This window comes from Ambystoma mexicanum, chromosome 3p (assembly GCF_040938575.1).
Source record: "Ambystoma mexicanum isolate Mex_15411 chromosome 3p, UKY_AmexF1_1, whole genome shotgun sequence".
NCBI classification, from domain to species: domain Eukaryota; kingdom Metazoa; phylum Chordata; class Amphibia; order Caudata; family Ambystomatidae; genus Ambystoma; species Ambystoma mexicanum.
The window spans coordinates 878,416,274-878,438,174 of record NC_090925.1 but is presented as its reverse complement, the minus strand read 5'-3'; the positions used below and the strand labels follow the sequence as shown (position 1 = coordinate 878,438,174).

Genomic DNA, 21,901 nt, shown 5'->3' with positions numbered 1-21,901 from the left:
TGTGGAAAGCCGCCCCCACACCCATGCAGTGCCTAGGGGTATTCTACCAGGATATAAGGAATTGCCTGGGCAGAAAGAAACACAACCTTGTGTGCTCTGTACGGAGCACCACAAGTCATCTGTGTACGCAGAGGACGTTTTCTTTTCCCACCCACCCAAGATAAGAAAAAGGAAAAAAGGGGAGAAGAAAAGAAATACAGGGCCACGAACGGGGCCCGTGTTACACGGCCACGAACGGGGCCCATGTCGTCGAGGGAAGAGGAATGCGGCACGGCCCAGGGGACACAACCCTGGACCTTGTGCCCAAAAGTGTACATTACGTATGATATGGTTATTATAATGACTATTATGTTGTGCAATATTACGTTATGTACAATAAAAAAAACACTGCCTTTTTATTGCCAACACTTACACAATGTTTCAGTGATCATTGGGGGAAACACAATATAGGTAACAGTCGCCAACCTCTTGGCTCCACTGGTTATTACAAAATTATACTGGGAGTGTGGTATATAGGGGTCTTCTTGTGTTCCTGCCACGTGGTATCGGAACACAAATAACTCTCCACACATTTTTCTGAAAGACCATTGGGGATGGGGCACCGACAGCTTTCTGCCTCTACAGCAAGGTAAACAGGGGGACTCCATATGAACAGGACCCTTCACGAATGCATTTTGCTATTTGCATGCAGTTTGAGTTCTTGTCAGTTGAACAGATTGGATGTCAATAGGTGAAACAAAGACTCGAGAAAGGAAGGCCAGCCTATAATGAAAACAATGTTTATATTTGCAATGTCGTGTTGCAATGTAGTTTGGCTGCATTTCAGAACGCGGTTTGGACGAGGGCCACCTGTGTGGGTTAATGATTTGTTCGCCGGAAGAGAGGGCGACCAGATTTCCCAGCTTCGTCTCACGCAGGGCACAGCGTGCCCGGGACTGCTGGCGGAGGGAAGCAGAGTAAGAGCGCCCGCTGCTTGTGCGAAATCTGGGAGTGAAAAGGCTTCCCCTAGCAAGATGACAACAAGTGTAGCAGTGTCTGCCATGAGGAGATCAGGAGTAGGGGTGCTGGCAGTGTGAATAAAGGGGTGCGCGTTCTGAGGCAGCCAAAAAATCGCTGCGTAGTAGCGTCTGCTGTGGGATAGGATATTTAAACGCATTTAATACCCAGAGGTTTCTAAGCGCGGACCAGGGGATTGAACCCGTGTTGCTCCGTGTCGTTGTGCTTCCAAGGCGAGCACGTTGCCGCTGAGCTGTCCTCTTGGATGGACTACGAGGTCAGCATTTTCTGTCGAGAGCGGTGTGGGAGCGCTGGCTGTGTACGCAATTTGGTACAGTGAGAGGCATAAGTGCCCTAGCCTGGGTAGGGGGTAGTATTGGACCCCGGGCAGAGTGTCTGGAGGGGGGGGATAGGGATAGGAGCCCCTGGCCGTGGGTGTTGGGGTTCTAGCCTTGAGGGGTGACGTGGACGCGCTGGTGCTGGAGTGCGTCATGCTGTGGGGCAGATGTCGCAGGGTTGCCTGTGAGGGATGGCGTCGCAGGCTCTGGTGGCTGAGGGCGGGCCCGCGTGCAGGCAGGCAGGCCACTCACCACCGTCTCTCTGCTTCCCCTGCTCCCAGGATGACCTTCCAGGAGAACTTGCCGTACCTGAAAAACGAGAGGATGCGCAGACCCGGCATGGGCCGCGTGGGCGGAATACCGTTGGACGAGAACACGTGCAACACCTGGGCCCAAATCTGCAACTTCCAAGCCTCGCCCGGGGACCTGCTGGTGGCAACATACCCGAAAGCAGGTGAGAGTCAAGGGGTGTCTCCCCTGGCTCGGGGCTACAGGTTTTCCCCCTCCTCCCCCCGCCTTCAAACAACCCCAGGGGCGGCCGGAGATGTGTGGTGGGCCGGTAAAATAGGCCCTTTTCCAGCGTCTGCACCCAGGCGACACGACAGAGGCTGCACTGCGAGTGGCCATTCCTTTCCTTAACATGTTTTTTGCTTGGTTGCGCCTGAAAGTGATTTATTTTGTCCGTCCACGAAGACAGGGGCTTCATTCTTTGTTCAGTAGTATTGGGTGGGTGCAATTATACCTCAAAGTGAAAGGGCCGCCCGGTGGTACCCCTCTGTTTGCTTTCTGTTGCAAGGGTACCAAAGCTTTCAGCTCTGCTAAAAGATCCCTGTTGTTATTCACCTTAAAAAAGAACAGGCGGCATTGTTCCGCTTGCTAATTTGGTATGCCGACTACCCTAAAAAAAGAGTCCAGTAATAAGTAACATATTTTTCTGGAACTAAAAAAACCACCAGGTGTTTTGTGTTACTGGATTTTTCTTTTCTTTGGGTGGGAATGCAGCTTGCATTAGCATCATGCATAACAACTGTGTGAAACAATGACAAACAACAGATGCTGTCACCGGACATGTATAAACTCCAAAGGGACATGAAGACACCTTGGGATGGCGAGATAGTGATGCTTGGACAGTTCTGGCTTCTAGGTTTCCGTCACATTGCATCCTGGCACTCATAGCCTTGCGTGTATAGCGAGCAAATAAAGCGTGAAATACTGTACAGAATACATAATGGTGTGAGCTAAAAGGCATATCTTGGGAAGCATCACAGCCCTTGGCCTGGAACACACGAGAGCTTTGTTTCTGCATAGTTTTCATGGGCGTGAATGTGCAGCAGTTTCAGTGGGTTTGCCCTTACTTAGTTACCCTTCCTTCAGACTAATGGGATATTTTCTCGAGTAATCAAAAGGCTCGTCCTTGGCACATAAGGGTTTAAACTGTTAAGTATACAACCTGGATTCACAGGCAGGTTTGCACATTTCTCCTACCTGTGTGATCCTGAGTGAATTCCCCTACTTATATTACCTTGTACAGAGGATTGTCAAACACACTGCCACAAGACCTCTTAGGGAAGGCTACTCCAACCTTATCCTTGTGCCCTAAACCAAAAAGGCTCGTGCAGGAGGATGCAGCTTCCCCACGATTGCTGCCACACAATGGAATGCCCTCCCACTGAACCTAATACTGATTCAATCGCATACAGCCTTCCGTAAAGCACTCAAAACACAACTATTCATCTAACTAATCAGCTGTTTCTCCTGTGATACATAAACTGTATTAGTAATGTCAATCTTGTAATGAGTAATGTATGAAGACTGTAACTGTAACCAAGAGACCTCGCAGTCACATGTAACCTGGCCTATTGAAACTGCATGTAAAAATTCTTGTAACAAGCGCCACAATGCCTCTGGGCTGTAGGTGCGCTCTACAAATGAAATAAATAAATAAATATGTCTTTTATTTAGTTTGTTTTCCAAAACTGGGATCAACAACAATTGATTCTTTTAATTGTGCAATACACCAAAAAGCCCTGCTCATATTTAGTCTGAAAGATGGCAGTGTTTGCGCCATCTATATAATAATCCTGGGTCTGTTAGTGTACATCATTTTTTCCATATACAATAGTTTTATATAGCACACTTTTTGCACACCTTTTTAGCTTGCTCGTTGCACCATCACTTGTGAGCCATGATCCCCTCAACAAAAAAGTGAAATAAGTGATACAACTACATGGTTTTGTGGACAAGGGAGATTGCCTGGGGCATCGGCCTTGACTGCATTAAAAGCCTGCATGCACAATTTATTTTCCTCTTTCGTTCCCCCACCCCCAGCAAGGAACCAAGGCCATGAGATTTTCACCTGCTATCCTGGTGGTGAGGGTGGTCACACTGGCCTTTGGCATAAGGTTTGATTGCCTAGGTGTCAGGCCAATGGATGTGGTGTGGCTGCTTTAAGAAGCATGAGACAGAGTGACGTAACTCTGTCGCATGAATAAACGGGACATCCCTGCTTCGGCAGGCCAGTGTATGAGCAGAGCCCGGATGGCTAACAGTGATTCCTGTGTCTTTTGTGGGTCCAGGGCAACCATCGTAGGAGGCCCACTGGGGGGCCACATAACAATGGCAACGAGGTGGTCGTCGTAACAGACCTCGAGGTCGGCTAGGTGGGGATGATCCCTGGTACACTATCAGTGGGCAGTGTGACACCGAGCGATGCTCGCAGGTTGCGGTGCTGATGCACGCACAATGATGAGGAGTTTTGCCTTCAACCCACAGTGAGCAGTTCATGGTGTGAAGTGTGCACAATGGATGGGGGTCAGGGAAATGTGGCTGAAGCCACCACGACTGCCCCAGCAGGTGCACAAATGCCCCACCAAGAGGGATCCCTTGCCCAATGCTGGAGTTTTGATGTCTCTGGTGCCCCATCCAGTCTGGAGCTGAGGTGGAACCTATGGATCATACGCCTGGAGAGGTAATTCAGGGCTACGGGGGAGACCAATGATGAAGCCAAGTTGTCGACCCTCATTTATGCGGCAGGATCCGCTGTCCACCAGATCTTCAAGACACTGCAACCGATGAATAACTCCTACCACTGCGAAAAATGTACTAAGAGAGCATTTCATGCCTCTTGCTAATCTGAATTATGAGAGATTCTTAATTTGCAATGCCAAACAGAAAGACAATGAGACATTGGACACTTTCTATGGCAGACTGAGGCACCTTTCACCCACCTTTGCATGGGACAGTGAGGAAGGCATAATACGCAATCAGCTAATTCAAGGCAGCGCATCAGGAAAGCAGCGATGCCAGGTACTGAGGGAGCCTAGCCTAGCCGTGGCGCGGCTTCTCAAACTAGGGAAGTCACATGAACTGGCAGATACGCGTGATTGCATAATGGATGCACTATACTCATGTTAGAAATTGATGATGTTTGTGCTGTGGGGGGACCCCAAGGGACGAGTGGTGCAGAGAAATATGACATCTGTAAGAGAGGGAAGGGTAAGCCTTGCGACACCTACCCCATGCCTATAATGTGGGTTCGACCTTTCCCATGCAGCTGAGTGTCCCGCAAAGAGTCGAGCCTGCGGAAGATGTGGATACCCTGACCATTATGCACGTATGTGTCGGGCAACGCTCCAGTGGTGGTGCAGAGGGGACCAGCCAGAATGGGGTAATTCAGACAAAGACCTCCCCAGAATGTGACCCTGATGAATCAGGAGGAAGACCTAAGTGGACAAGACATGGAAGAGGAAGATGAGTAGAACATTTTCTTCATCTCCAATGTGAGTAAAATGAAGGTGAGAGCAAGACGACAACCAAAATGTATAGTCAGGGTCAACGGGTCTGAAGTTTTGCTGCTGGTGGATACCGGAGCCTCTGTGAGCATTATGGCACTGAGACACTATGAGGTGCCGTCAGACCCTCCGGCTCTAAACCACCCCAGAGCACGCATCTTCAGTTTTGGAGAGGACAACCCCACCCCGTTGATAGATGCATTTGTCTCTCATGTAGCACATGGATCCAATTCAATTAAGGCCATATTGTTCATCACAGATGTTAGCGCCAACACCCTACTGAGTTATGCCATGGCAGAATCACTGAAAATCATGAGCTTTGCATATGGGGTATACGTTGAAGATGTCCAGGCGGTGTTGGCAAGATATGCCGATGTGTTTGTAGGGATTGGAAAACTGGTAGGTGACCCCGTCAAACTTCATATAGACCATTCCATTCGTCCAGTGGCCCTGAAACGCAGGAGGATTCCTTTTCATCTCAGGGAACTGGTGGACAAGGAGTTGGATAAATTGGTCCAGCTCGACATTATTGAAAAGGTAGAAGGACCGACACCATGGATATACGCTTTTGTCGTAGCAATAAAGCCTAAATAACCCAACTCAGTAAGGATTTGCATGGACATGAGATTACTGAACAAAGCCATAAAGAGGTAATGGCAGATGACCCCCACCATTGATGACATTGTGGCAGAACTCCATGTGGGCAGGTTTTTCTCAAAACATGACTGAGAGCTGGATACCATCAAGTCATACTTCACCCCGAGTCAAGGTACATAACCACTTTAACAACACACAGGGGACTGTATTGTTACAGGTGCCTCAGTTTTGGAGTGTCTTCAGCTGCTGAAGTATTTCAGAACATAATCCAGTGCGCCCTAGCTTGTTTAGAGGGTGTTCTGATCATAAGCGATGACATTCTGGTCTTCGCGGGCTCGGAAGTTGACCACATGGAAAGACTGGTTAAAACGCTGGAATGGATCAAGTCGCTGGGTCTCACTCTGCATAAAGAAAAGTGTGAGTTCCTCAAGACCAACATTCATTTCTTCAGATTTGTATTCTAGGAGGGTGGTGTTTCACCGGACCCAGGGAAAGTCAGAGATATTAAAGATGCCAAACCCCCAGGGACCGTAATAGAAGTATGCACCTTCCTGGGGATGGTGACATACTGCGGTTGCTTCATCCAGAATCTTCCCACCTTATCAGAGCCGTTGAGAAACCTAACCAAGAAGGACACTGTGTGGCAATGGGGCCGACTGGAACAAACTGCAATCGATGATGTCAAGGAAGCCCTCACAGTAAACAATACCATGGCATTCTTTGGCCCGTCATTGGCATCAGAAATCGTGGTTGATGCAAGCCCATTTGGTCTGGGTGCAGTGCTAACCCAGCTCGACACCAGCGGAATGCTGAGACAAGTTTGGCGTTTGCCAACACCATACCATCTCAGAGACAGGGCAACGGTATTCCCAAATTGAGCAGGATGCTGTGGCAATACTGTGGAGGTGCATGCACTTCCGTCTATACATTTTGGGAAGACCCGTGACTGTAGTCACTGACCATAAGTCTCTCATCCCGCTCATGGCTGGCTCTTCTTCCATGCCTGGTGTACCGCCCCAGGGCCAATAACTCAGCTGTCCACCTCTAAAGGTATCCGCAGAAGAGGCATGGAGGCAGCGAAAATAGTGCAGAGGAGGCGGAAGACTACGTTCAGGTCATTATTGAGTCGACCACCCCAAACTCAATACGCATCTAGTAAATAGCAGCGGCATCAGAAGAGGATGAGTGTTTCCGTCTTCTTCGAGGAGCGTTGCAGAGGGAAGAGGGGAAAGGAATTTTGGAAGGTCTAAATAAAAGGACTCAGGATGCCCGCGCCACGCTCGAATAACTGTGGAAGATCAGAGATACCATAGTATTCACCTACTCAGGCCTGCTCCTCAAAGGACGGAAGTTGGTGGTTCCTGCATGCAAGATCCAGAAAGTAATAATACTGGCTCACCTGGGGCACCGAGGGACAGACAAGACTAAAGCACTCCTGAGACTGAAGGTGTGGTTTCCGAACCTGAGGAAGCGAGTGGATGAGTTTGTAGCTGGATGTGTGTGGTGTAAGGTGGCAGGCCCGGTGCAACGTGAACTTCCATCGAATCCATGCCCCGAAGCTCACAACACTGGGAAAATGTGCACATGGATTCCGGTTCAGTCAGAAGAGACAAGCATTTCATGGTAGTGATCGACCAATGGACAAGATATCCATCCGGAAGTGGAGTCTGTGGTGTTTGACCACATTGTTGAAGCACTAGAAAAAGTCTTTGCCACGCATGGTTTCCCTTAAGTAGTCTGTATGGACAATGTGCCAACTTTTCAAGGAGAGAGTTTTGGACAATTCATGAGGGAGTGCGGAATTCACCACTGAAAGATACCATCAGTATGGCCCAAGGCGAACGGCGAAACTCAGCGCTTGATGCAAACCCTTAACAAGGTGTTCTGCATCACCCACAGACAGGGCTAGTGCCTAAAAATAACAGTATCTGTTTTGGTAAATGCACACCCCTGCACATGTATACTTGCAGACAGTAGCTGTCATGAATTCAGAGTAATTTTTATAATCACAATATTGAAAAAAAGCATAAGTAAACTCTATGAAAACTTCTAGAATAGCTGTTCAGGGGTGTACCATCCCTTTCAGCAACAGGATTACACCCACAAGTATGCACACACTGTAACTCTTTTTGGCAATTGGTGCTGTACAAATCATCACTATGTTTAATAAATAAAACATATGCTTTACCGTGTCACGTGGCATCACTCAGCTTGTCGCCCTATGGTCAGTGCTAAAAGAGTTGTATACTCTAACACTATAGGTTAGTGTTTATTTTGTTTTTTGCACAACACTCTCCCTAACTTTACAAAAGTTTGTCACCGTGACCATGAACACCTGTACTCATTCGACCAACTCAAGATTTTGCATCTGAGATTAAAAAGTTATGATATAGTTGATCATTTTTGCTTTCTATGGTTGGAGAGTTTTAGAATAAAAAGTCCTGGCTATCATTGTGGACATGCCCAACACCCATAGCTCAGACATCCGAACAGTTATACATATAAGCTGTAGATGTATAATTACTATGCATTATTTCATTTAACCCCAGGCCACCTGCCCCGGACGTGTTACTGTATCACAATGCTGTGAGAAACATTTACACATATAGGAGGATGTGTACCTATGCACAATTATCTCTTAGCAGCATTCTGCACAAAATGCCCCAATTTTTACTTGTACATACTTGTCAAAGTTTAGAGTTCTCAACTTAGTTTGCAGCCTAGCAAGATGAATGAGGCCCTAAAATTCCCAGAAATGTGTTTTTAAAAATAAAGTGCGGCAGGAACATGCTATGTGGTGGCTGCTGCTAGAGCTCAAAACACAAAAGAGGTAACGATTTCAATTAAATCGCACCAGGAACATGGCAGTAAGACACAACATTGGAGTGCATTCTTCTTCCTCTCAAAAACTGCGGTCAAGAGAGATGAGCAGGTGTATACCCCAACACTGACAGAAATAAGCAGGGCACTTAAGGTGGCAACTGAAAGCACTGTAGAGTAAGAAAACCCCCCAGAACCAAAACACTTCAGTGTGAGAGGGCGGTATAGCTCAGAGGCAACACGATTGTCTGAAAACACATAAGGATGGGACATAACAGAAGGATGACCCCAAACCCACGCTCAGAAACCACTCATGGGTATTTAGGTGGATGAAACAGAATGGTAATTAGACAAATAAGAATTTAGGGGAAACTGCCATAAAAGAAAAAATGAGTAAAGAGAACACACACAGACGACTAAGAGTCAGATAATGGCAGCTAGAATTTAACGGAACAGGGTCCAACAGAAGCCCGCAAGCGACTGACGAAGAGTGATGGAGAGCTTCAGGAAAATGAGTAAGGAGACAATGCATAGACAATAACAAGCCAGATAAAGGTGTATAGATGTTTAGTAGAATAAGGGCCGCAATACTCCGGAATGCACCGGCAAATACCGGCGGAAGTATTTTGAAAAACAGGAATAACAACAACAGGCCAAGGCTGGACGGCCAGAGCCAAGGGGCTACAAGTAGCACGGAACCTGAAAACGGGTTTAAAAATGACAGGGGGCTCGCTGAGAAGACATTGGCAAACACCACTCATCACAATATAACAAGTAGCTGAAAACAGTACTACTAGAAGCTAAGATTAGTAGGCGGGGCGAGCCAAGAGAACATTAGCAAACAGCAACTACCACAATACAGTAAGTGGCTGAAAATGGTACTACACAAATTAATGGATGTATAGGGCCATCTCACATTGAAAACTGTATAAAGTCAAACTGGGGCAGACTCAAAAACCACTGCGCACGTATAACGGACGTAGGGAAAGGGTACAGGAAAGTTGTAGGCCCAGCAGAAGGGCAAGAGGGCCATGTTTTGGGAGCCAGAAGAAGGGAATCCAATAAGTTTAATGTATAGAAGGGTGCCCAGAATCAGTTGAAATCGAAACAGTTAGAGCAACAGCTACTAGGGCATAGGGGAAGACAAGGGATAGTCAATTTTATACAAGCAGGAGGTCAATAAAAGAGCAGACACCCAAACACGTGAAAAAGAGAGTTCAGCATATAGGGGTTAAGACCATAAAAAGTTGTAGTTATAGCAAAAAGCTAGAGCGATTAAAGGGGGGGAAATTGCAGCGGTGGAATGCACACCTCATGAGCAAGACCAGGTAATGACAAAACCCTCACAAAGGGCAGTTACTGGTCAAGGGAATGGGCGAGTCCCATTTAGAATTGGCAAACAGTGTGGCGTCTGGTAGCAGCAGATGAGCAACTTTTGTGGGGAACCTGGATGGCCGGTAACCCATCCAGGTGTGGCGGCACGGGCCAGGGGACACAGCCGTGGACCTTGTGCCCAAAAGTGTACATTATGTATGATATGGTTATTATTATGATGACTGTTGTTGTGTAATATTACGTAACGTACAATAAAAAAACATTGACTTTTTTATTGCCAACACTTGCACAATGTTTCAGTGATCATTGGGGAAACACAATATGGGTAACAGTCGCCAACCTCTTGGCTCCACTGTTTATAGCCAGAGCTGCGGAGGGGGCGCCCCGCAGCTCGAAAGCACGGGCAAGTAACCTGGGGGGCAAGGAGGGCACATGGGTGTGGGCAGAACACATGTTGCAGACACGTGGTCAGCCCCATTCCCCTCCCCTCTCCCTCAGCTACAAAGAGACAGGCAGGATGAGGGCACTACAAAGGGGCTAAGCACATTAGCATGTGCCACAACCACACAACAAGAGAGCAGGACAGGATGACAGGAATTAATAACAGGAGACCAACAATGGTCACCATGAGGTGCTAACTGCAGTCGGCGCCAACCGACCAGGGGTGTGGAAAGCCGCCCCCACACCCATGCAGTGCCTAGGGGTATTCTACCAGGATATAAGGAATTGCCTGGGCAGAAAGAAACACAACCTTGTGTGCTCTGTACGGAGCACCACAAGTCATCTGTGTACGCAGAGGACGTTTTCTTTTCCCACCCACCCAAGATAAGAAAAAGGAAAAAAGGGGAGAAGAAAAGAAATACAGGGCCACGAACGGGGCCCGTGTTACACGGCCACGAACGGGGCCCATGTCGTCGAGGGAAGAGGAATGCGGCACGGCCCAGGGGACACAACCCTGGACCTTGTGCCCAAAAGTGTACATTACGTATGATATGGTTATTATAATGATTATTATGTTGTGCAATGTTACGTTATGTACAATAAAAAAACACTGCCTTTTTTATTGCCAACACTTACACAATGTTTCAGTGATCATTGGGGGAAACACAATATAGGTAACAGTCGCCAACCTCTTGGCTCCACTGGTTATTACAAAATTATACTGGGAGTGTGGTATATAGGGGTCTTCTTGTGTTCCTGCCACGTGGTATCGGAACACAAATAACTCTCCACACATTTTTCTGAAAGACCATTGGGGATGGGGCACCGACAGCTTTCTGCCTCTACAGCAAGGTAAACAGGGGGACTCCATATGAACAGGACCCTTCACGAATGCATTCTGCTATTTGCATGCAGTTTGAGTTCTTGTCAGTTGAACAGATTGGATGTCAATAGGTGAAACAAAGACTCGACAAAGGAAGGCCAGCCTATAATGAAAACAATGTTTATATTTGCAATGTCGTGTTGCAATGTAGTTTGGCTGCATTTCAGAACGCGGTTTGGACGAGGGCCACATGTGTGGGTTAATGATTTGTTCGCCGGAAGAGAGGGCGACCAGATATCCCAGCTTCGTCTCACGCAGGGCACAGCGTGCCCGGGACTGCTGGCGGAGGGAAGCAGAGTAAGAGCGCCCGCTGCTTGTGCGAAATCTGGGAGTGAAAAGGCTTCCCCTAGCAAGATGACAACAAGTGTAGCAGTGTCAGCCATGATGAGGAGATCAGGAGTAGGGGTGCTGGCAGTGTGAATAAAGGGGTGCGCGTTCTGAGGCAGCCAAAAAACGCTGCGTAGTAGCGTCTGCTGTGGGATAGGATAGGTTATTTAAACGCCCAGAGGTTTCTAAGCGCGGACCAGGGGATTGAACCCGTGTTGCTCCGTGTCGTCTTGCTTCCAAGGCGAGCACGTTGCCGCTGAGCTGTCCTCTCGGATGGACTACGAGGTCAGCATTTTCTGTCAAGAGCGGCGTGGGAGCGCTGGCTGTGTACGCAATTTGGTATAGTGAGAGGCATAAGTGCCCTAGCCTGGGTAGGGGGTAGTATTGGACCCCGGGCAGAGTGTGTGGAGGGGGGGATAGGGATAGGAGCCCCTGGCCGTGGGTGTTGGGGTTCTAGCCTTGAGGGGTGACGTGGACGCGCTGGTGCTGGAGTGCGTCATGCTGTGGGGCAGATGTCGCAGGGTTGCCTGTGAGGGATGGCGTCGCAGGCTCTGGTGGCTGAGGGCGGGCCCGCGTGCAGGCAGGCAGGCAGGCCACTCACCACCGTCTCTCTGCTTCCCCTGCTCCCAGGATGACCTTCCAGGAGAACTTGCCGTACCTGAAAAACGAGAGGATGCGCAGACCCGGCATGGGCCGCGTGGGCGGAATACCGTTGGACGAGAACACGTGCAACACCTGGGCCCAAATCTGCAACTTCCAAGCCTCGCCCGGGGACCTGCTGGTGGCAACATACCCGAAAGCAGGTGAGAGTCAAGGGGTGTCTCCCCTGGCTCGGGGCTACAGGTTTTCCCCCTCCTCCCCCCGCCTTCAAACAACCCAAGGGGCGGCCGGAGATGTGTGGTGGGCCGGTAAAATAGGCCCTTTTCCAGGGTCTGCACCCAGGCGACACGACAGAGGCTGCACTGCGAGTGGCCATTCCTTTCCTTAACATGTTTTTTGCTTGATTGCGCCTGAAAGTGATTTATTTTGTCCGTCCACGAAGACAGGGGCTTCATTCTTTGTTCAGTAGTATTGGGTGGGTGCAATTATACCTCAAAGTGAAAGGGCCGCCCGGTGGTACCCCTCTGTTTGCTTTCTGTTGCAAGGGTACCAAAGCTTTCAGCTCTGCTAAAAGACCCCTGTTGTTATTCACCTTAAAAAAGAACAGGCGGCATTGTTCCTCTTGCTAATTTGGTATGCCGACTACCCTAAAAAAAAAAGAGTCCAGTAATAAGTAACATATTTTTCTGGAACTAAAAAACCACCAGGTGTTTTGTGTTACTGGATTTTTCTTTTCTTTGGGTGGGAATGCAGCTTGCATTAGCATCATGCATAACAACTGTATGAAACAATGACAAACAACAGATGCTGTCACCGGACATGTATAAACTCCAAAGGGATATGAAGACACCTTGGGATGGCGAGATAGTGATGCTTGGCCAGTTCTGGCTTCTAGGTTTCCGTCACATTGCATCCTGGCACTCATAGCCTTGCGTGTATAGCGAGCAAATAAAGCGTGAAATACTGTACAGAATACATAATGGTGTGAGCTAAAAGGCATATCTTGGGAAGCATCACAACCCTTGGCCTGGAACACACGAGAGCTTTGTTTCTGCATAGTTTTCATGGGCGTGAATGTGCAGCAGTTTCAGTGGGTTTGTCCTTACTTAGTTACCCTTCCTTGAGACTAATGGGATATTTTCTCGAGTAATCAAAAGGCTCGTCCTTGGCACTTAAGGGTTTAAACTGTTAAGTATACAACCTGGATTCACAGGCAGGTTTGCACATTTCTCCTACCTGTGTGATCCTGAGTGAATTCCCCTACTTATATTACCTTGTACAGAGGATTGTCAAACACACTGCCACAAGACCTCTTAGGGAAGGCTACGCCAACCTTATCCTTGTGCCCAAAACCAAAAAGGCTCGTGCAGGAGGATGCAGCTTCCCCACGATTGCTGCCACACAATGGAATGCCCTCCCACTGAACCTAATACTGATTCAATCGCATACAGCCTTCCGTAAAGCACTCAAAACACAACTATTCATCTAACTAATCAGCTGTTTCTCCTGTGATACATAAACTGTATTAGTAATGTCAATCTTGTAATGAGTAATGTATGAAGACTGTAACTGTAACCAAGAGACCTCGCAGTCACATGTAACCTGGCCTATTGAAACTGCATGTAAAAATTCTTGTAACAAGCGCCACAATGCCTCTGGGCTGTAGGTGCGCTCTACAAATGAAATAAATAAATAAATAAATAAATAAATATGTCTTTTATTTAGTTTGTTTTCCAAAACTGGGATCAACAACAATTGATTCTTTTAATTGTGCAATACACCAAAAAGCCCTGCTCATATTTAGTCTGAAAGATGGCAGTGTTTGCGCCATCTATATAATAATCCTGGGTCTGTTAGTGTACATCATTTTTTCCATATACAATAGTTTTATATAGCACACTTTTTGCACACCTTTTTAGCTTGCTCGTTGCACCATCACTTGTGAGCCATGATCCCCTCAACAAAAAAGTGAAATAAGTGATACAACTACATGGTTTTGTGGACAAGGGAGATTGCCTGGGGCATCGGCCTTGACTGCATTAAGAGCCTGCATGCACAATTTATTTTCCTCTTTCGTTCCCCCACCCCCAGCAAGGAACCAAGGCCATGAGAGTTTCACCTGCTATCCTGGTGGTGAAGGTGGTCACACTGGCCTTTGGCATAAGGTTTGATTGCCTAGGTGTCAGGCCAATGGATGTGGTGTGGCTGCTTTAAGAAGCATGAGACAGAGTGACGTAACTCTGTCGCATGAATAAACGGGACATCCCTGCTTCGGCAGGCCAGTGTATGAGCAGAGCCTAGATGGCTAACAGTGATTCCTGTGTCTTTTGTGGGTCCAGGGCAACCATCGTAGGAAGCCCACTGGGGGGCCACATAACAATGGCAACGAGGTGGTCGTCGTAACAGACCTCGAGGTCGGCTAGGTGGGGATGATCCCTGGTACACTATCAGTGGGCAGTGTGACACCGAGCGATGCTCGCAGGTTGCGGTGCTGATGCACGCACAATGATGAGGAGTTTTGCCTTCAACCCACAGTGAGCAGTTCATGGTGTGAAGTGTGCACAATGGATGGGGGTCAGGGAAATGTGGCTGAAGCCACCACGACTGCCCCAGCAGGTGCACAAATGCCCCACCAAGAGGGATCCCTTGCCCAATGCTGGAGTTTTGATGTCTCTGGTGCCCCATCCAGTCTGGAGCTGAGGTGGAACCTATGGATCATACGCCTGGAGAGGTAATTCAGGGCTACGGGGGAGACCAATGATGAAGCCAAGTTGTCGACCCTCATTTATGCGGCAGGATCCGCTGTCCACCAGATCTTCAAGACACTGCAACCGATGAATAACTCCTACCACTGCGAAAAATGTACTAAGAGAGCATTTCATGCCTCTTGCTAATCTCAATTATGAGAGATTCTTAATGTGCAATGCCAATCAGAAAGACAATGAGACATTGGACACTTTCTATGGCAGACTGAGGCACCTTTCACCCACCTTTGCATGGGACAGTGAGGAAGGCATAATACGCAATCAGCTAATTCAAGGCAGCGCATCAGGAAAGCAGCGATGCTAGGTACTGAGGGAGCCTAGCCTAGCCGTGGCGCGGCTTCTCAAACTAGGGAAGTCACATGAACTGGCAGATACGCGTGATTGCATAATGGATGCACTATACTCATGTTAGAAATTGATGATGTTTGTGCTGTGGGGGGACCCCAAGGGACGAGTGGTGCAGAGAAATATGACATCTGTAAGAGAGAGAAGGGTAAGCCTTGCGACACCTACCCCATGCCTATAATGTGGGTTCGACCTTTCCCATGCAGCTGAGTGTCCCGCAAAGAGTCGAGCCTGCGGAAGATGTGGATACCCTGACCATTATGCACGTATGTGTCGGGCAACGCTCCAGTGGTGGTGCAGAGGAGACCAGCCAGAATGGGGTAATTCAGACAAAGACCTCCCCAGAATGTGGCCCTGATGAATCAGGAGGAAGACCTAAGTGGACAAGACATGGCAGAGGAAGATGAGTAGAACATTTTCTTCATCTCCAATGTGAGTAAAATGAAGGTGAGAGCAAGACGACAACCAAAATGTATAGTCAGGGTCAACGGGTCTGAAGTTTTGCTGCTGGTGGATACCGGAGCCTCTGTGAGCATTATGGCACTGAGACACTATGAGGTGCCGTCAGACCCTCCGGCTCTAAACCACCCCAGAGCACGCATCTTCAGTTTTGGAGAGGACAACCCCACCCGGTTGATAGATGCATTTGTCTCTCATGTAGCACATGGATCCAATTCAATTAAGGCCATATTGTTCATCACAGATGTTAGCGCCAACACCCTACTGAGTTATGCCATGGCAGAATCACTGAAAATCATGAGCTTTGCATATGGGGTATACGTTGAAGATGTCCAGGCAGTGTTGGCAAGATATGCCGAGGTGTTTGTAGGGATTGGAAAACTGGTAGGTGACCCCATCAAACTTCATATAGACCATTCCATTCGCCCAGTGGCCCTGAAACGCAGGAGGATTCCTTTTCATCTCAGGGAACTTGTGGACAAGGAGTTGGATAAATTGGTCCAGCTCGACATTATTGAAAAGGTAGAAGGACCGACACCATGGATATACGCTTTTGTCGTAGCAATAAAGCCTAAATAACCCAACTCAGTAAGTATTTGCATGGACATGAGATTACTGAACAAAGCCATAAAGAGGTAATGGCAGATGACCCCCACCATTGATGACATTGTGGCAGAACTCCAAGTGGGCAGGTTTTTCTCAAAACATGACTGAGAGCTGGATACCATCAAGTCATACTTCACCCCGAGTCAAGGTACATAACCACTTTTACAACACACAGGGGACTGTATTGTTACAGGTGCCTCAGTTTTGGAGTGTCTTCAGCTGCTGAAGTATTTCAGAACATAATCCAGTGCGCCCTAGCTGGTTTAGAGGGTGTTCTTATCATAAGCGATGACATTCTGGTCTTCGCTGGCTCGGAAGTTGACCACATGGAAAGACTGTTTAAAACGCTGGAATGGATCAAGTCGCTGGGTCTCACTCTGCATAAAGAAAAATGTGAGTTCCTCAAGACCAGCATTCATTTCTTCAGATTTGTATTCTAGGAGGGTGGTGTTTCACCGGACCCAGGGAAAGTCAGAGATATTAAAGATGCCAAACCCCCAGGGACCGTAACAGAAGTACGCACCTTCCTGGGGATGGTGACCTACTGCGGTTGCTTCATCCGAAATCTGCCCACCTTATCAGAGCCGTTGAGAAACCTAACCAAGAAGGACACTGTGTGGCAATGGGGCCGACTGGAACAAACTGCAATCGATGATGTCAAGGAAGCCCTCACAGTAAACAACACCATGGCATTCTTTGGCCCGTCATTGGCATCAGAAATCGTGGTTGATGCAGTGCTATCCCAGCTCGACACCAGCGGAATGCTGAGACAAGTGGCGTTTGCCAAACCATACCATCTCAGAGACAGGACAACGGTATTCCCAAATTGAGCAGGATGCTGTGGCAATACTGTGGAGGTGCATGCACTTCCGTCTATACATTTTGGGAAGACCCGTGACTGTAGTCACTGACCATAAGCCTCTCATCCCGCTCATGGCTGGCTCTTCTTCCATGCCTGGTGTACCGCCACAGGGCCAATAACTCAGCTGTCTACCTCTCAAGGTATCCGCAGAAGAGGCATGCAGGCAGCGAAAATAGTGCAGAGGAGGCGGAAGACTACGTTCAGGTCATTATTGAGTCGACCACCCCAAACTCAATACGCATCTAGTAAATAGCAGCGGCATCAGAAGAGGATGAGTGTTTCCGTCTTCTTCGAGGAGCGTTGCAGAGGGAAGAGAGGAAAGGAATTTTGGAAGGTCTAAATAAAAGGACTCAGGATGCCCGCGCCACACTCGAATAACTGTGGAAGATCAGAGATACGATAGTATTCACCTACTCAGGCCTGCTCCTCAAAGGACGGAAGTTGGTGATTCCTGCATGCAAGATCCAGAAAGTAATAATACTGGCTCACCAGGGGCACCGAGGGACAGACAAGACTAAAGCACTCCTGAGACTGAAGGTGTGGTTTCCGTACCTGAGGAAGCGAGTGGATGAGTTTGTAGCTGGATGCGTATGGTGTAAGGTGGCAGGCCCGGTGCAACGTGAACTTCCATCGAATCCATGCCCCGAAGCTCACAACACTGGGAAAATGTGCACATGGATTCCGGTTCAGTCAGAAGAGACAAGCATTTCATGGTAGTGATCGACCAATGGACAAGATATCCATCCGGAAGTGGAGTCTGTGGTGTTTGACCACATTGCTGAAGCACTAGAAAAAGTCTTTGCCACGCATGGTTTCCCTTAAGTAGTCTGTATGGACAATGTGCCAACTTTTCAAGGAGAGAGTTTTGGACAATTCATGAGGGAGTGCGGAATTCACCACTGAAAGATACCATCAGTATGGCCGAAGGCGAACGGCGAAACTCAGCGCTTGATGCAAACCCTTAACAAGGTGTTCTGCATCACCCACAGACAGGGCTAGTGCCTAAAAATAACCCTATATCAATTCCTGAGGGAGTATCAAGCGACTCTCCACTGCTCAACTGGCATTGTGCTCACAGAGCGCTATTCAAGAGATGTCCCAGAGGACTGTTACCAGATATTGGAGTGAGAGTGTCTGCCAAGATCGACGACAAGAGGGTGGATGAAGAGATGAAGGCCAGAGACGAGGGTGAGAACATTCGTAGAGGTCTATGGCCATATCAGTTGAGGAACTGACATCTGCAAGGAAAGCTATCACTGCCGTACGAGCCCAGAACCATGGACGTAGTAGAGGTGAAAGACTTGATGGTGACTGCGTCTGATGGGAAAGCCACAGTCGCGAGGACCACTGGTTTTTTCAAGAAAGTAGGTTAGGGCAGTCAGATGTGCATCACGTCATGGAGCGGCTGTGAGGAAGAGCCCAATGAAGGAAGAGTTAGTGGCAGCCCCCAGGAGCCGATGGACCAAGGAGATGCTGGTGAGGAAAGGCCAAGCTGGGGAGGGGGCAAGTGCTACCCCCAATGCATCAGTCAAAGTAGGCCTTCCCGTCTAATGACTATGTGCTGGATGCAGAACGGTGATGGGACACTGGTTAGTTGGTGGTACAAATGTCATAACAGTTAAAGATTTAAATTGTGTTGCACTCTTCTCGTTGTTATGGAAAAGGAGTGTGGTGTGGCTGCTTTAAGAAGCATGTGACGGAGTGATGTAACTCGGTCACGTGAATAAATGGGGTATCCCTGCTATGGCACGCCAGTGCACGAGAAGAGCCTGGACGGCTAACAGGGATGCCTGTGTCGTCTGTGGGGCCAGGGCTGCTGTCGTACGAGGCCCAGTGTGGGGCCATATAACAGTGGTGGAGCCAGGGGCCAGGTGCGGTGAGCACCTCTCCCCCGGACTCCCCAGCTGGGCTGGCGCTCGTGCATCCGCCATTAACTTCAATGCACACAAAAAAACTATAGGACCACAGCTGAACATGTATTGTACGTGCCACACGCCCATGGCGTGACCCTGCTGCGGCAGCCCTTCCCTTGCCTGGGGTGATCTCGTCCATTTGGCAAAACATAAGTTATAATCCCAGGTAGCAACGTTTGGTGCTGGTCCTGAAAATCGCACTATGTTACAAATGCGAGTACCCAGGCCCAACCCGGCTGCCAGCCACCCAAGGCCCAGACTATCTGGAGCCGTCAGGGGCAGACAGGCATCAGATAGGTCACATTTGCTATTATGTAGCAAATGATCAGCCCAGCCCAGACACAAGCGGCCGCCACCACCAGTTAGCCTTATGGTGCATGTGTGTGTGTAGACACCTAAGAGCCACTCTCAGCCACCCACTGGGCCACTGCTTCGCCCGGCAGTATCGGAGGAGTAACTTTGTTGTTCCCGGTGTGAGGGAAGCTGTGCTCCAGGTCTCTGAGGCATATGGAGCTTCTAGGTCTCTGGGAGTTGGACACAAATGGGTGAGACTCACTGAAGAATTCCCATAATCCCTGGCAGAGATTCCCGCCTTCCCGACGTGTGGCTGGGAATCTAGCATAGCTCTGCAGGTTGCTCAACGAGGAGCCTGCAGGGACACGACCAGTGTGGTGACTGACTACCCCTGCCTGACGGGGCTGTCCCGTTATGCTCCATTATGTGTGAAAGAAGGGCGAGACACCAACACGTTCTTTCTTTCTCTCCTCCACTTTAATCAGTATCTTCCTCCGTTCGTTTTATTTCATTTACTCGCTCTCTTTCGATCTAATTTACTGGGCGTTCACTTTCTTTCCTGTTGTTTGTTTCTGTTCTTCATTTGTTTATTTTTCTTACTCTCGGCTGCCTCCCCTTTGACACACACACACATCATACTTTCCTCACTTTGGCGTCTCGTGTGTTTTTCCGCCACTTTCTGCCAATTGTCTCCCCTCTTTCTCTCCCCCCTCTCTCTTTCTCTCTCGCCTTATTTTTGCTGCCTCTCTTCTTCCTTGTCATCTCCACCACCTGCCTTTTTACCCACTCATTCTCCCGTGCTCCTCCCGCGCTACCCCACACCCTTCTCCCTCTTCCCCGCTCTCTCTTTGTGGTTTCTGTTGCAACTCCCCGGCACCCTTCCTTGCCACATCTGCACGCAGCTCCACGAGTGACTGTTGCCTTTTCCTTGGGCTTGACACACTCAGTTTTCCCACAGAGCTAATTCTGTTGGGGAAAGAGAGGAGGGGGAAGAGGGCCTTGTAAAGTGCTATGGGCTGTAGTGTCAGGATCCGATGTAGAAGGGGTGAAAACCCCATACAAACACTTGTTTTGAGCAGAAATCTTCTGCCCCCCGATTAGCCTCCCTACCTTTTCACGCTAAGAGTTGTACTTGTGATTCACGCAAATTCATTTAAAGCTTCATGAATATTGTACACGTGTTTATATCTATATAATGCGCAGAGCACAACATATTTCATATACAGTGGCATGACTTAACTTTCATTTAATATGCTACCAAGTTGGGTGATATGCTACTTATTTATTTATTTATTTATTTCATTTGGCTATACGCCCAGACCCAGAGGTATCACGGTAGGTTTACAAGATTACTTATAGCTTACTTATGATTATTTGTTACACATTTCTTACAAAACTTAGAGAAACTTACAAGATTAGTGGTTACATTGTAGATTTACAATATGAGACGTTAAACACTTGGCAGAGGCATGTGTGAATTGGTGCTGATGGTCTAGAGGAAGCGCAGGGAGCGCGAGCAGAGCTAACCAGGCAAAACTAGACTTTGTTAAAAAGCCAGGTTTTCAGCAGTTTCATGAAGTAAGGGAGGGAGGGTTCGTTGCATATGTTAGGTGGGAGTGAATTCCAAATTCTAGGGGCTGCTACAGTGAAGTTGGAGTTGCCTGTTCTGATAGTCTTGAATCTGGCAATGAGTAGGTGGGTGTTGGCGTTCAATCTAAGTGTATTCCAGCTGTGGTTTTACGTGTGAGGCAGTGGTTAAGGCAGATGGGTGCATTGTTGGAGATACATTTGTGTGTGATAGTGAGTGTTTTATGTAGTGTTCTGGCTAAGATAGGCAACCAGTGTGCCTCTTTCCTATGTTGAGAGATGGGGTCCTGTTTATCCCCAGTGCTGCTTTCAGGCCCTTGTTCTGTAGTAGTTACAGTTTATTCATGGTTTTCTTGGAAGTCCCTAGAAGGAGTACATTGCAATAGTCTAATTTTGCAAGAATGAGGGCTCTTGATAGTGTCATGCAGTTTTGCGGTGTAAGGAAGGGTCGACTCAGGGCAATATGTTTGGAAGTGTGAGCAGTGGAAGAGGCAAGGGCACTAATGTGTTTGCACATAGTGAGGTTGGAATCAAGGTATACGCCAAGGGTTTTAACTTCATTCGAGATGGTGATTGGGGTGCCATCTATGACAATGGCGGTGTATTTTGGGTGTAGTTTGTTCAGGCGGGTGGGAGAGCCTACTAAAAGAATCTCTGTTTTTTCTACATTACAGCAGAGGCTGTTTGTTGCCATCCAGTTCTGGACGAGTGTGTAGATATTGTTTATGCAGATAGTGTCTTGTTCGAGAGCCAGTGATGGGGATACGTATCTGTGTATCATCAGCGAAATTGGTGTAAATTACTCCGAATGCATGAACGGCTGCGAAGAGCCATTTAGTATAGGCATTGTAAAGAGTGGGGGATAGGCAGGATCCTTGTGGGACGCCAGTGGGACTGCTATGGGATCAGCTGCTTCATCACCTATGACTACTCTAGAGGTGC

General features: G+C 48.2%; 1 protein-coding gene across 2 annotated transcripts in view; it reads left to right on the top strand.

The window, feature by feature from the left end:
* The first annotated feature begins 913 nt into the window (after nucleotides 1-913).
* The window catches only part of LOC138581054 (sulfotransferase 1C2-like), a 371,697-nt gene continuing 350,709 nt past the window's right edge, over nucleotides 914-21,901 (top strand). The window contains exons 1-3 of one of the 2 annotated variants that reach the window (XM_069652095.1): nucleotides 914-956; nucleotides 1,616-1,788; nucleotides 12,159-12,331. In XM_069652095.1, the coding sequence (XP_069508196.1) occupies nucleotides 12,160-12,331 (172 nt within the window). In that variant the 5' untranslated portion in view covers nucleotides 914-956; nucleotides 1,616-1,788; nucleotide 12,159. Of the gene's footprint in view, nucleotides 957-1,615; nucleotides 1,789-11,455; nucleotides 11,499-12,158; nucleotides 12,332-21,901 lie in introns of those variants that run through there. The other variant, XM_069652094.1, reaches the window with a different exon arrangement.